At 32.7% G+C, this 16,644-nt stretch overlaps 1 protein-coding gene across 5 annotated transcripts; it reads right to left on the bottom strand.

The window, feature by feature from the left end:
- Positions 1 to 1,369: 1,369 nt before the first annotated feature.
- Positions 1,370 to 16,643, bottom strand: LOC148615778 (deoxynucleoside triphosphate triphosphohydrolase SAMHD1-like). Of its 5 annotated transcripts, XM_088582350.1 has the most exons (14): positions 16,527 to 16,643; positions 15,979 to 16,266; positions 15,274 to 15,392; positions 13,459 to 13,529; positions 12,908 to 13,060; positions 12,297 to 12,344; positions 11,094 to 11,258; positions 9,548 to 9,639; positions 9,249 to 9,305; positions 7,923 to 8,115; positions 7,358 to 7,453; positions 4,252 to 4,359; positions 3,818 to 3,949; positions 1,370 to 2,822 (listed from the first exon to the last, which is right to left on the bottom strand). In XM_088582350.1, exons 2-14 carry the CDS (start codon positions 16,146 to 16,148, stop codon positions 2,766 to 2,768), a joined length of 1,461 nt encoding a protein of 486 aa, XP_088438476.1. In that variant the 5' UTR covers positions 16,149 to 16,266; positions 16,527 to 16,643; the 3' UTR covers positions 1,370 to 2,765. The 5 variants fall into 5 exon arrangements, 4 of the variants coding, with proteins under 4 accessions (XP_088438476.1, XP_088438477.1, XP_088438478.1 ...); XM_088582351.1 differs by lacking the exon at positions 4,252 to 4,359; XM_088582352.1 differs by lacking the exon at positions 11,094 to 11,258.
- Position 16,644: the final 1 nt, after the last annotated feature.

Raw genomic sequence — 16,644 nt, 5'->3', positions numbered from 1 at the left:
CAGATTGGGTACTGCAATACTTTACGGGTGCAATGACAGCATCAAAATTATAGGAAACCTTTTAAGCCAATATAACAATAACATAAATGTGACGGATAAGGAGTCACCGCCACTATAAATCACCTAAGATGCATAATGTTTCCATAGATGGTCTTCCTTTCATAAAAAAACCTTTTTGACTTCATCAAATTCGAAGTAAATTATATTTTATATCTTTAACTCTACTACACTCCCTTAACAAGACAAGTCTTGACACTCCTGTCTCTGAACCTACCTCATCATTACACACGTTTGTGTGCTAACATCCTCCATCATAAAAATGTCACGAACAAAATATCCCCGAATTTTAAAGACAAATTAATACCGATAATTTCATTTATCTATACTTCACCTATTGCATCCAAAATTTTCAATTATAAAAACCTATTGCAGGACCTCGAGATTTGGGACTTCTTGGATAAACCAGCCGACTGTTCCTGCAAAAACTCTCCATTCAAATATGGTTCCTCTCAGGTTACGTCATTACTGAAGATTTAAACATCATCGCAAACGAATCTCTGCGAAAGGTCCTGTCTTAAAGTCCCAAGTACCCTGAACCACGCTCCATAAATTGAAAAAAAAAGTTTTTATCGATCCCATTGAGGACAACGCAAGAAAATGGATAAATCGAGAACAAGACAATGATTTTCTGTCAGAGTAGGTACAGGCTGTGGGGTCTTAAATTTTAAAACGTATGAAAGTTCTAAGTAGATCAATGACTGTCTATGATACATCAGTTTTCAAGGACCATGATGTAAAAATTTCTACTATACATGACAATAATGTTGTCGTTCCAGCAGATTGAAAATTGAAGTCATCACTACAGTAGTTTTGTGGTCGTCATCATGTAATGGACTCGTGGATCGTCGCGGTGTATTTATTTGCACTACGAAGACTAATTTATTCAACGTGTAATAGTTTTCAAATCAAATCAAATAAGCTTTATTTAAAGTCGGCAAGTTATGTAACAAAACATTATTAGCTCTTAAAGAGCTTTTATGACCGACATTTTTCTTTCGTCTCCCCTTGACATGACATTTGAAGAGCAAGTCGGTGGGTGGTTTTAGAAAAGAGGACGCTTACCCTTCCGGTGCACCTAGTCGGGTTGCTCATTTACTTTTGTTACTTTGTATGTATTATTTTGGTTATTTTATGTTCTTTGTTGTGTGTGAGTCTGTTTTTCCATGTCTGGTCTTTGTCCCTGAATCACATTCTTTTGATTTTCTCTAGAATCTTGATTCCCTTGATTACTCTTTCTATTTTCAGGAATCTGAGAAACTATAATTATAACTCTTTCTACAGACAGAGATCACGATTTCACTTAAGTCAATTTCCCGGACATCATTTTTTTTATTCATCATGTAAAGAATGCATTAAACATAGCTCTGAAACTTTACCATATATATATTGATGTGTTGTTCAACATTCAAGCATTTGCCAAGTTTTGAAAACTATTTTTAGAATTCTATATTCACAAAAAAACTAAGGTGTAAACAACCTATTTTCCAATAAATTTACAGCTTTCAAAATTCAGATTTAAAGGCTGAATTTCAGATTTTCCTTATCCTAAATTTATTATGCAGTGCAAGCAGACATTTTTTTCCCTACATAATTACTATTTCTTCAAATTTTGATAGTTTATGCTGTGATCCAGCTAAATACCAACATTACTAATCATGAAATATTAAAGATTCATTATATTCCGGTAATTGTTTTCATGCACTACATGTTAAAGTTGCAGGTGCACTATTAAACAAAAATATGTCTTGGCAAAGCAATAGATTACTTTTTAAATTTTATCTTAACACTTATGTTGTTTGGAATATATATTAGTATTAACTTGTTTTATTAAATAATAGACAATGCCTATGAGTAGATTACTGTATAAAAAATATTTAGCAAAGTATCAGGGATTTGCCATACACGTAAGTGAAATGAAAATAATTTGTCCAGTAAAGTCCAGATTTTGACTTCAGCGGACATCTATGGCAACACCGCCTGCACAAAGTCCAGGGCACTTGACAGTTCTAACATCGTTGGGAATTTTCAGACCTTTCTATACGTTTATATATCTTCCCTGTATCAATTTGATCCGATGGAGCAGTGTAGCGAATAGAGTCGTCACATTCTGAGACGTTGTATGATATTGATTTGTTGTGACATGCATCATTAATTTGATCCTCTATCCTACATAATAACATCTAAATGAACTGTCCCGTACTACCATACATCGTGTACTAAGTTACAGCCCTAGATTAATTCAACGAGGAGGAATGACCCGGCCAGCGAAAGCTATATTTTTATATAGCCTAGCTGGCCGAGTGGTCTAGGGCGCTGGACTTTTTGCAGGCGATGTTGCCATAGATGTCACAGCGGTACAAGTTTAATCTGATACTACGAAACATCTGATAACAAATACCATCAAGCAATATGCAATCTCAAAAATCCTTTCACAAAATCTAATGTCACCTTTTCACGTTTTCTATAAGGCCTGAAAAAACGTTGCGACATTGTTCCCTATAGCAAAGAAGGCCATTGGATACCACTGAATACCCAGCAACTTTCTATCCGTTATGTATTCGAGACTATCAATAACACTGTCTTTTTCTTCGTCGTAGGTTTCGTTCAACAAATCTTTCATCATATCTAAAGGAACTGTTCAATGTAATACTACAATACGTCAGATTACACATGCCATCAAGCAAAACAAAATCTCAGAAATCCTATTACAAATTCACATGTCGCACCTTCTCGTTGTCTCCAGGGCATACAAAGTCATCTTTCTATCAAACAAAAAAAGAGTAATATAAATTCGATATAATTTATATCTATAATGATATTTATTGTCAGAAAGCTGTACAAGTTAAGATGAACAAGTTGAGATTCAGGCAAAATATGTTCTTAAAACGGGCAGTTACACTAATAATGATCCCCTGAAAAAGTTTTTATCATAGAATTGATTACATTAATCTAACATGTCTCTTCTTGATATAAGAATTTTTAAATTTTGTAAAAGTCGTCCTCTATGAATATTTTTATTATAAAAATATGTTTCTCTAGAAAGCATTTGATGTAACTACCTGTTACAAATTTAAAAAGGGCAATATTTTTATCTACTATGTCTTTTCATTCGTCTTTTTAGCTACCGTTTTAGTTTCCTGGGGCTGTAGTCTTGTAGGGTGGTAATCAAAATTATAAAAAAAATACGTTTTGTATTGTCATAGCAAAGACCAAACCACAAATTGTACTGATATGGAAATTCGCAATTTTGTGTTACTGACATATATGTGGTATGTATTAGTTAATTGTAATAAAATGCTACACAAAGCATCAGTCATGTTTGTATTTATAAAACAAAAGATACTTCACAGAGATTCAAAATAAGACACATCAACCATGATAGCAAAGAAGGCTTAGATACTGACTCCTCTTGTGATAATCAATGGAAGAGAGGTTTGAAAATTAAAAGTGAAGATAAGCTAAAAGTGTGTTGTAAAACATATCCATAAACAGTCTCGATATTAGATATTAAACTGAAAACTTATGATTAATTTCCCACTGAAAGAAGAAATTCAGGTTTTAAGGGGTGACACGGCTATTGCGTGTAATTGCAATTTATTTTTCATGTCATTTCTTGTTACTGTCTTATTATTTTTTTATATACTATTTCTGCATTTTTGATGTTGTGATTCTGGTAAATTCTGGTAAAATTTTAATAACTATGACATCTTTTTGCATCTACGTTAGGTGGTAATATGCTTAGGTTGTACAAACATACATGTTTAATTCCGTTTTCTTGACACCATTCCAGGAAACATTGTTTGACAGTTTGTATGGTCTCCTCGTCTTCTTTTTTGCAATATACCCGAATAAATATTTCAGCAAATAATTTGGGTAACACCAATGAGACCTAACAAATCCAATGCAAAAATTCAATATTGTTAACCTTGATGTACAAACATAAATGTACAAAATGCGTTTTAATTGTTCATCTTTACATTATAGCAAAATGTACTACTTCATCCTTCTTATCAACTTGTTCGTATTGTAAAAGGGTGGCGTAGATCAAACATGAGTTTTAATGATGTATACTACATAAAAGATATACAGTTATATGATTTAAATATGACCAGGTTGTAATATGAAAACAAACAATAAAAACAGAAAAGGGCATTTATCGATTAAGTTTGAATTGTTTTGTAATATGCTCACTGTATGTTGTTCGTCCAATTTCATTCCTTTGCAAGGATCATTTTTGTTGTAAAATCTGACATTGTCAATTGGATTATTTTCATTCGTTCCATAATCCAGTTTTACTAACTGTAAAGCAAAGAACAAGCTTGAGTCTTGTCTTAAATTAACTGCATTGAAAATAGAATCAAATAAAACTAAAAGCTAACAAACCTGAATGTCTTCAGGTTAACTCAAAAAGAGTGATAAAACATTATTAATAAGGATATAAATCCATTTAACCATGTTTTAACTCGTGGATCGTTACGTTGTATACATCTCCGCCATGAAAACAGATTTGTACAATGTGTCATCATTTTCCTTTGCTCTTTCGTCTACCCCGAACTTCTTTCTTGCGTATGTCTGTTTGTGGTCATCGTTCGGGAATTAACATCACCTGAATTCCGATAGTTTATCAACACTTTAATCAACAAGATCATTCAATCCTCTCCATGAAAACTCATATTTTAGAAAAAAAAATTGCCATCCTACGAACAGTCCCGTTCTAAGTAAAAACTTTCGTAGGGAAAAAGAGGAGTACTGGATACGCAAACCGGGTACTGCAGTACCTTACGGATGCAGTGATAACATCAAAAGTATAGGAAATCTTTCAAGCCAATATAACAATAGCATAAATGTGATGAACATATTTGACCAAAATCCAAGACAGGAAAGGGGTCATGGTCATCGCCACTATACGTCACCTTAGTTACATGATGTCTCCATAGAGGGTCTCCTTCCTTTCATACAAAAACCTCTTGGACTTTATCACATTAGAACCAAACTTTATTCTATACCTCTCACTCTACTACACTCCCTTTACAAAACAAGTCTTGACACTCCCGTTTCTGACCCCATCTCATCATTATACAGGCTTCTTGCCATCATTTTAGATATTGGTTTTCACAAACTCTTTAAACCAGTTTGTGTGAAAAATCAAGATGTAGAAAAAGATCGTTTCTTCCACTACCGTTTGTCAACAAAGATATAGAGGCAATTAACTTGGCTAACATCCTCCATCACAAAAACGTTACCAACAAAATTCCCCCAAATCCATACCAATTATTTCATTTTTCTATACTTCACCCATTGCATCCAAACTTTTCAATTATTAAAGGCTATTGCAGAACCTCGAGATTGAGGACTTCAAGACTAAACCACTTGACTGTTCTTGCAAAAATTCTCCATTCAAATATGGTCCTTCTGGTCACGTCGTTACAGTAGATTTAACCATCATCGGAAACGACTCTCTGCGTAATAGCCTTTCTAAAGGTCCAAAGTACCGTGAACCACGCTCCATAAATTGGAATTGTAACTTTAAAGTTCTTATAGATGCCGTCGAGGACTTTGCAAACAAATGGATAAAACGAGAACAAGAATGCATTGATTCTCTGTCAGAGTTTTTAAAGGCCGTGAGGTCTTTAATTTTGAAACGAAAGAAAGGTTTAAGTAGGTCAATGAGTGTAAAGGCTATATCGGTTTTCAAAGACCCCGATGTAGCAAAAACATTCTCTACTATATATGACAATTATGTTCTCGTACCAGCAGACAAAGCCCAAAACAACATTGTTTTTGTCTGCAAAACGTTTTACATCCAATGTTTATTATCAGACGTAAACGTAGAAAATAATAGTAGTGATAAGACCTATACTGCTACCACACTCTCCAAAGAAGAGATTGTGGAAAACCATAAATCTGTGCTATCCTCTTTTGGTCTCTCTACCAAGGACGATGATTGTGATTTACCGTCTATGTACTGGATTCCTAAACTCCACAAGAATCCATACAAACAACGTTTCATAGCAGATCTGCAAAATATACCACCAAACCTCTTTCAAAACTTTTAACTTCTATACTCACAACTGTCAAAGAGGGTCTACAGTCCTACCCCAATACTTGTTACTCCCGTAGTGATATGAATTCAATATGGATCAAAAAAAATTCGAAAGATCTTTTGGAGACAATCACTTCAAGGCTATTATCTGAATATAATAGCATTCAAATCTATTATGTTTCAACACTGTATACTTCTTTCCCCCATACTCAGTTAAAATCCCGACTTAAAAACATCATACATCGTTGTTTTTCCAAAAAAGATGGTACACCTAGATACAAATATATAGTTCTTTGTAGAGATTCCTCATACTTTGTAAGATATAATTCTAAATCAACTTCCAAATATACAGAGGGAGATGTTTACAAAATGGTGAAATGTTTAATACAAAACATATTTGTCCAGTGTGGTGGACGTGTTTTTCAACAAACGGTCGGCATTCCAATGGGAACAAATTGTGCTCCCTTATTTGCTGACCTTTTCTTTCACTCTTTCGAGGCTGACTTTATGGCTGATCTGATCCAAAAGAAAGAATATCGTTCAGCTAGATCCTTTAATCTCGGTTTCCGCTATATAGATGACGTGTTATCTTTAAACAATCCTAATGTCGGGGATTTGATACTTCGCATCTACCCCAAAGAACTTGAGATAAAGGATACTACAGACACTGTGAAGTCAGCCTCATATCTTGACCTACACTTAGAAATCGATGGTAAAGGAAAACTATTGACCAAACTTTACGACAAACGTGATGACTTCATTCAAAATTGTCAACTTTCCTTTCATCTGTGGCAACATCCGTTCAGCACCTGCGTATTGAGTGTTCATATCATAACTGATACGTGATACCAGAGCTCGCCGAAACTACGCAAACTTTTTGTATCGCGCTGGAACTCTAACAAATAGGCTTCTGGAACAGGGTTATGTTGTTACAAGATTGAAGACATCATTACAGAAGTTTTATGGTCGTCATCATGAACTCGTGGATCGTTATGGTGTATCCATCTTATTCGACTTATTCAACGGGTCATAGTTTTCCTTTCCTCGTTTGTCTACCCCGGAAAAGCAGAGGACGCTTACCCTACCGGTGCACCTGGTCCATGCTCCCTGATTACTTTTAGATAAAGAAATGATATAGAGATAGTGAAAGTGATATTGTATATGTTTGTGCATGTTTATAGCCAGTTTTCTATGAAAACATGGAATACATCATTAATTTATCTTTCTAGTTTTAACGAACGTCAACAAACCTACCGTGACAAGTACATCATTTTCTTTCAGTTTTCCTCTACTTTTCTTTACAATCTCATATATAATCTGATCCTCGGTTTTCTTTTCATTATTCTGAATCTTGAAAAGATAATTAATGTTTGTTCTCATGTAATAATAAAAATAATTACTGAAGCAGAGAAACGGGAAATATGCTTGAGGTTTATCTATAGCAGCACAAGACCCCGCGCCATGCGATATTTTACGGTGCACCTGGTCCATGCTCCTAGTTTTTGGTGGAGTCCGAGTTGCCCATTTGCTTCTGTTACTTTGTACATATGATTTTAGTTACTTTATGTTCTTTGTAGCGTATGACTTTTGATTACTGCTATAACCTTGATTCCCCTGATTACTCTTTACCAAATTACTATTTATTTGTCCATTCCTTGGCGTTTTCCAGTTGTTCATAAATGAGGTCTTGATTTGAACTTTTATCAGTCCAAAGGTTTTTAGAAATTATAATTAAAATGTGAGGAAGCATGCGATGATATCGAAATCTAGAATCTTTTTCATAGAACGAAAGTAATTCGTCACAAATTACACAATTTACCATTCTATTTTTATTAATGGAATATGTTTCTCCCACACATTTGTACAGTCTTCTGTGATGAACTCTTTTCAAAATGGCACGAGATTGTGTTAATTCATCTGCTGTTGACATCAATATGACATAGAATATGTTGTCATTTAAATTAGTATAAGCTACGGCGTCCTCTATACAGTTTGACATCTTAAGGAGCTCACTGAAGCACATGGATGAACAATGATGTATTGTACTTTTATGACAATATTGGGTTTGTTATATACCTCAATTAATCTTGAATTTGAAAAAATGAGTATCAAATCACATACCAAGTATAAGTAAAATATGTTAACGTATACAATTTAAAATTGTAAATTGGGTCACACACACACGCACATACAAACAATGCACATTAAAGAGTCTCGTGAAAAAAACATTCACATGTTTCTATCTTAATGTTACTACCAAAAATATTTTACAAAATCAAAAGATGACATATAAAATTAGCAAGAGGTTTCTGTGCAGCAGTTCAATCCGTCATTGTAGTCAAGGTCATAACTTTATGATATGAATATGTCTATTAGAAAATAGTCTTTGAAAGAGAAAATAATTAGATAATTAGTTATTTATTTATGGAAAAAAAAACAAGATGTTCAAATTTTATTCGTAAACTTTCCCCGATATATAAGTCACCAGTATTCATGTAAGGCTCTATCTGTTTCGTAATTGTGACAACCCCGCCATTTTTTCTCCGGTTTAAAAGTTAATCAAAGGAGTATAATACTCATTGATTCACCGCAATTATTTCACGTATTCTGCGTATTTATCAATGTTGGATGTAAAAAAGATTTTTAATCTTCATAATTGACTTCTCTGTGGATTACTCTGAGAAAATAATGTTGAAATATAGATATGCAGTAATATAGAACTTAACGAACTTTTGTAGGTATATCTGCCTGTCCATGCAACGTTGTTTGTCACATTTAGAAGGTGACGTCATGATTTAAAAAAAAGTGATTTATTTTTCTTTTCACCCATACGAATACTTCAGATTAAACAATATTTTGGTAAGTGAAAAACAAATAATAATTCATTACAGTTGTAGTAAAAATGAAATATAGAAACCGGTTGGTTAGTTCCTATATAAATATTATAAGGAACTCAAGTTCGCTTCGGTTAAGGTAATTTTCTTGGTCGTCCAACTGTTCAACAGTTTACCACATGACTTTCAGCATCTTGAAAGTTTTCCTCAATATAATTAAAAACGATCAAGGCAATGTAAAATGTTTGTATTATGTCAACTTCATATCATATTATCAGAAACAGTATTTGAGTGTAAAATTACATAAATACCCATTTTTTCCTTGTACCAGCGGTGTTTGATTCGCCTCTATAAAAGCATCTGTGATCCTGGAAATCGATAATACAAAGCAGCAACTTTCAGTATTCCCTACATACATAAATACTTTAGCAATGCTATAGGGAAAGAGATATGAGTTAACAGCACTGTACAAAAAAATTATACATGGTTTAACATTTGCTTCATTTCCAATCTGACTGTTCAAAATTGATATAAATTAAATCCCAATTTAAAATTAAAAGTAAAACAAATAAGTATGTGATATTATGGACTAATTTTAAGTATGACATACATTGCTTGTATAATATTGGAGACCCTATGTTGATAAGCACGTCTGTGTAAGGTAGCTCTGATCGAGAACATTGTGTATAACGTGTCAGCTTCCTAAAAAAAGACCGTTATTTTAGTTTTGTTTTAAAAAGTTAAAGTTTTTTTTCTTATTCTTCTTATCATTATAGCTCATTTTTGTCTTTTTGATTTTGTGACAACGTTTTAAGCGATAATGCATTTATCTACACTTCATGTCACTGTGTATTTAGTTATAAACTGTTCTCAAAATATGGATATTTAAACAAACGACTGTTAATCAATGTTTAAATAAATGTAATCTTCATCTTTACTTCAAGGACTTAAAGTTTGAACGTCAAATGTAATGTACACACGTACTTACAGTTAGTGGACATTGCTATAGTCTAATGCAGATGTAGTTTATTATTACTACAGTAAAATGAAGATATCTGCATATTGAAAATAGGAAAGTTCATCATTCACCGAAATAAAATTTATATTAGGTACGTATACCCTTTCTTTTCGACCTCAGCATGTGGTATATTATCCATTGTTTTGATTGCGTTTGGTAATAGTTTTGAAAAGAGTTTATATGGGTAGATTAAGCAATTAATAAATCAGTTTGTTTGTTTGTTTGTTGGGGTTTAACGTCCGAGCAGCAATATTTCAGCTATATTCAGACGAAAATCAGAAGAATATGTGAAACTTTTAGTCTTGATAAAATTATGCATTGAAAAGTGTACATACAATAATAGGCATGTCATTAACATGTTGTACTAAGACTCAAACAATGGCAGCAGATCTGAGCACGTTTGAATTTATCTTTGTTATGTGTTAATTAAGTTTCATGTTTGTGGCTTTACTTTTGAAATGATACATGTGTTTTCCTGTTTTTTTTTATCTCTCAAAATCAATTTGAAAGGAAAAATTAGGTAATTTTCTACCGTACAAGTTATCGGTACATTATATATAAAATCAAAACTGAAAATAACTTTGGTGAAAGAGTAATCAAGGGAACCAAGTCCATAGCGTATTCAAAAGAATGTAATCCAGGTACAAAGACCAAACACGGGAAACAGACATACACAACAAAGAAGATAAAGTAACTAAAATTACACATACAAAGCAACAAAAGCAAATAAACAATTTAGCCTCCACTACAAACTGGGAGCATGGACCAGTGCACCGATAGGGTAAGTGTCCTCTGTTTTTCTAGAAAGACCCGCTGACCAGTTGCTCATAAAAAGTCAAGTTCGGGGTTGACGAAAGAGGAAAGGAAACCTATGACACCTTGAACAAATCAGTTTTCATGACACAGATGGATACACTGTAGCGACCCACGAGTTCATAATGACGACCATAAAAGTCTGTAGTGAAGATTTCAATCTTGCGCAACATAACCTTGTTCCAGAAATTTATTTGTTAGAATTCAAGCGCGATACAAAAGGTCTGCGTGGTTTCCGCAGGCTCTGGCATAACGTATAATTTATGATATGAAAACTCCATGTTCCTTATATTTTAGTAAGATTTCTACTTTTATCTATTCAAACCTTATCCCTAAAACAAATTTGCCGAATTCCATCCACCTCAAGCACCCTGGAGAACTTCATACACCGCATATGATCAAAGTTATTCTTCAGACCCAGACCATGACAATCTCTGGCAAAGTAGTCCCATTTATCAACATCTATACCATTCCTTTTGTTGGCAACAATCTTTGAAATAACATAATAATATTTTATAAGAATAACCAAGAGAACAAAGGTTATAGCGGTAATCAAAAGAATGTAATCCAGGGACAAAGACCAGACATGGAAAACAGACATACCCAACAAAGAACATACAGTAACTGAAATCATACATACAAAGTAACAAAAGCAAATGAGCAACTCGGACCCCACTAAAAACTGGAAGCATGGACCAGGTGCACCGGTAGGGTCAGCGTCCTCTGCTTTTCTAGAAACACCCGCCGAGTTGCTCATAAAAAGTCAAGTCCGGGGTAGACAAACGAGGAAAGGAAAACTATGACCCGTTGAATAAATCAGTTTTCATGGTGCAGATAGATACACCATAACGATCCACGATCCAGAGGACGCTTACCCTATCGGTGCACCTGGTTAATGCTCCCAGTTTTTAGTGGAGTCCGAGTTGCTCATGTTACTTTGTATGTATGATTTTAGTTACTTTATGTTCTTTGTTGTGTATGTCTGTTTTCCATGTCTGGTCTTTGTCCCTGGATTACATTCTTTTGATTACCGCTATAACCTTGGTTCCCTTGATTACTCCTCTATACGCAGGTGCTGTAGGGATGTTGCCACAGATAAAATGAAAGTTGACAATTTTGAATGAAAAGTACAAGGCATTGCATCACCCAACTGAGTGTAAAAGGGACGGGAAAATAATTTTTCATAAATAGTTTTTTTGTTGTTGTTTTTTTTTAAGGATCTAGCATGTCTTATGGTCAAATCAGCCCCTTAAAATAATGAAAAAAGGACAATTAAATTGAATATGTCTATTCTAATATGAAAATTAGATAAGAACCTAATTGACTATGTTCTGAAAATGAATTCAGTTTATTGACACCAAGACCAATGAAACTAAAGTGTTCTTCCTCTTGTTTTTCACTCCTCATGAATTTTTGGTCGATTTTTGACAGTTTGATTTAGTCTAATTAACATGCCTATTATCAGTAAAAGAACATGTTTTCTTCAAAGTTTGTATTGCGGACATGTGATTCGTTTTAATGATCATACCTCGTACAGAAAGCTTTTGTTTTCTCCTCTGCCTTTATACAGCCATTTCTAAAATATGTCATTTAAGAACTCAACATCATATAGTACTTTTGTTTCACATATTTCACATTTAAAGTTATCGTTAAAATGCATGATTTGACTCTAATTCACATTTCCACAGGATGAACTTACTTGAAAAAATATGCTTTTTGATTACTCTTAATCAATTAGGGCATTGAACTAGTTTTTTACGGATATTACGAACATGATATTGTGAAATTACAAGTAGGATGTAAAAATTATGTTTTTTTAAAGAAGTATTTTAGTATATTTTAGAAATATCCTTTTATTTGTATATCACAAATGGAATAATGCTCATGGTATGATGACAGTTATATGATATATAAAGTACGAAGACGGGGTTTGTCCATATACTGCCCATCTGGGCGATGCATTGTAGTTTTTATTATGTAAAATGAAAGAATTGTATTAATATGAATAAATATATAAAGATTTGTTAAGATAAGCAAGATATAAATATAGTATATTGAATTTACAGATAAGTGTAAAGCATGAAATAATATCCATAGCGTTTGTTGCATTTTTAAGGCATAGCTTCTCTTGATTCTGACCTCTGTATTATCTGTACTCCTCTTTAATGGTCCTGCAATTAGTTCCTTTATAAATATTATATCTTGGTTTTTTAAGTTGTGCTCTAAAAAATTTTCTTTTAAGTTGTTTTCTTCGATGATGTGTTCAAACATCATGACAGATCCGTCTTCATGCTAGAAAATAATATAAAAGATATTGAGTATAAAAGGTGAAAGAGTCCAATATTCTTACAAAAGATTACCTCGTTGGTATGTTCTTGATTTTTGTTCAATGCGTGATTATGTTACTAGACAAATTATTTGTCTTCTCATGTTTAAAAATTAGTGTGTTATGTAGTTAATATACTGTAGAAACATTGATTTTAACTTGGGTCAACATTACATGGTTTTTGGTAATAAACTGATTTTTTTTTGGTTGTAATATTCAGCATTTATAAGAGATTATTTATTCGTTTGTGAATGACTCTCACACCCACGAAATAAATGAGATTTAATTCCAGATGCAGAAAAAGAAAACACTCAAAACGTTCACATATTGCTTTGAAGAATTCTTGCGTAACTATTTTACATACCGTCCATTCTATATCGGGCTTGACGTGAGGTATAAATTTCTGTTCGAACATATGTGAAAAAGGTCCATGCCCTACATTTTAAAATATAAGATAGGTATTAATCCTTAATATTGCTAATTCACTTCATCAATGCAGCGAGTAATGTACGACACTTCTGTGTGAGCTTCGTTTCGTATTCTTTTTCATTAATAGTTTGTAATCAAATACCATTTTATCGCATTTTCAAATGAGCTTAAAACATATTGATAATTAAAAACAACTAAGCACTAACTATCTCAATTTTTAGGATATTTCTTTAACACTTTTATCTTAATGTTGGCTGTACATGTGGAAATGCACTATGTTATAATGCCACCAAGCAACGCTTTTAGTCATCAGTAAATTAAGGCCTTTCTTTTAATCACTTGAATTCTGAAAATTGACACATGGGCAATATTTATAATTATTCTAGTTTTTGCCTTAGAAGAGGTAATGTGATACATAAATATGAGATATTATTAGATAAAAAAATCTTTTGTTTCACAAGAACAACCGTTCAACTTAATGCTTTGTAAAAGTACTTTTTGATATTGAAGTTGCGCATTACGTTAATGTACTTCAAAAAGTAAGTATGCTACCTTTTAGTATATAAATTTAGAAATATTTAGTATATATTTTACATCTTGTATGCGAACGACAACTTGTATCAAACATTTTCTACATAGAATGGTCTAAAATGATTTTGTTTGACAAATTAGTATAAATATTGACAGACATGGCAACACGTTGGAAAGACAGTTATGACAATGATTAACTGATGTTTCGTGTTCTATTTGGAAAGAATGAAAAATATAGTACAAGTAATCAAAGGAATATTCCAATTATAATATTGATGGTAATGACGTTTTGATATACATAGAACAAAGTTTTCAGTAACGGTTTTAGTTTCACTATTACACTGAAGAAACATATTGTCTAGAAATGGAAATAAATATACAAACGATTTATAAAGAGTGAAAATATCCATTCAAATAAAACAAGTAAAACGTACTGTAATTGCTATTATTTACAACCTCTATATCTTTGAAACCTATCTGTGCACCTGGTCCATGCGACCAGATTTTAGTGGAGTCAGAGTTGGTCATTTGCTTTTGTAACTTTGTATGTATGAATGTAGTTCTTTGTTCTTTGTTGTGTATGTCTGTTTTCCATATCTGGTCTTTGTCCCTGGATTCCATTCTTTTGATTACCGCTATAATCTTGGTTCCCTTGATTACTATTTAAATTGTTCTCATTTTAATAAATGCAAGCCAACTTTCTTCATTTTAAAGTGTTTATAGCGCTCTCTAGCCATTGTTCTACTATAGTCTACAATAATACAGTGCAAGACAACTTTGCTATTTTGTTGATGCATTCTTACTTAATTTTTCTTATTTGTGGTTCAAGTAATTTGACAGATTCTGTTTTTAATCATTTTCATTGCAATGTATGATATAATTATTTGTCCCTGGATTACATTCTTTTGATTACTTCTAGAACCTTGGTTCCCTTGATTACTCTTTCAATATATTCGTTTACTTGTAATTATACGACATTAATTCATAATAAACATAACATCGTCTTAAGACCATTTGAGGGTGATTATAGTAAAGGTCATCATAAGAAAACTGGAGTTTACACCATACGACGTGTCTCAGACATGTCCTAATGCCATCTTAATTGATATTTTCAAGACATAACTTGAGACATATCTTAATGTTAGTTAATGATAGTTAATGATACTTTTATTGACATGGCACCTGATTATAAACACTAAAATTTGTTCATTTTATATACCTAAATCATGACATAATCCAGCCAGTTCAACACATAACACATCTTCTTCTGTTATATCTAACTCTTTGGTTTGGTATTCCTTTAGGGAACGAACAAAAATGCCGGCTAAAAAACTGACTCTGTAAAAAACACAATACGCTGTATAATAACGTAACAGTATCTTTTCCAAAATATTCGTGCTTTTTTGTTCTAGTAGAAGTCAATTTGAGAAAAGGCGTAGATATTTGTTTCTAATTTTTTCAATGGTAATAAATTAAAATGTTGTTAATATATATATATAAGTCCCATTTCACTTTCAGAATCAGACTTTGGGCTACTTAACAATAGCAACATTTTAAATTATTTTATAGAACGTATAAAAACCACACGAAAAGGTATTTTACGTCGTCAGGAGTTTTAATATCGATTGGTGTATTCTTGTCGCGACATATTGATTTTAAAAACGGAAGATAATAGTGTACCCCTGAATCGTTTTTGAGTGGTAAGGTTACACAAGGGTTTTTTTTAAACCATAGTACTATCTATAGGCATTCATGCGAATGTTAAAAAGGGTTTATATGAAGAAAACGCAGTTTAGTTAAAGAAGAATAAATAATGTGTCATTCTTATCTCACCTAAATATGTTTTGTAAGATCCTTTTGTAATCTATCAAATGCTTTAAGGAAGAACAATTGTAAATCGTAGAATATTTCTCTTAAGACATACCCAATGCTATGCTCAAATCTGTTATGAGATGCCCCAGGGTATACAAAGTAACATGCTCCAAGCTGTTTTAGGTACCTAAGTCTCTGGAACTGTGGAGTATCAATAATCTTCACACATAGGGGATGAATCTCAATGTTGCCATGGATGGGGTCATTGAATACTTTCCCCATTTATTTTCTGAAGCTTCTTTTAATAATCACTTTTGAATTCCCTTTGATTTGCAGTCATAAATTACGATTTAGATTTGGTCTGTGCATGTGAAATGTTTTTGTAGTTCAAAACTAACATCTGAAAGAAAAGTAGTTAAATCTAGACCTGTGGCGATCCCTAATCAACGAATTAATATTACACAAGTTTACTACTGTTATATTGATATATGAAGATAGTTTTGTGTCCATACTTACATTTGCATAGAACGTTAAGATCGAATAATTGAAAGCATTTCTTAATTCATTTTTTTTTTCAAGTACATAAAAGTCAGTCGCAATGAGATACAGCAATAAAAACACAAAACACATGATGTGTAAAATAATTATCTAGGTACTTACAGAAAGAGACATATAAACCAAAACTAAAATGGAAACAAAAACTTCTTGCTTCATAAAACCGTCAAGGCCTTCACGACAAACAACTTCCGGGAAGCAGTTCAATAAAAATAAGTTTTCT

Source organism: Perna viridis, chromosome 5 (assembly GCF_037379345.1).
Source record: "Perna viridis isolate PV_CMFRI_1.1 ecotype Kerala chromosome 5, ASM3737934v1, whole genome shotgun sequence".
NCBI lineage: Eukaryota > Metazoa > Mollusca > Bivalvia > Mytilida > Mytilidae > Perna > Perna viridis.
This window is presented reverse-complemented; position numbering and strand designations above follow the sequence as displayed.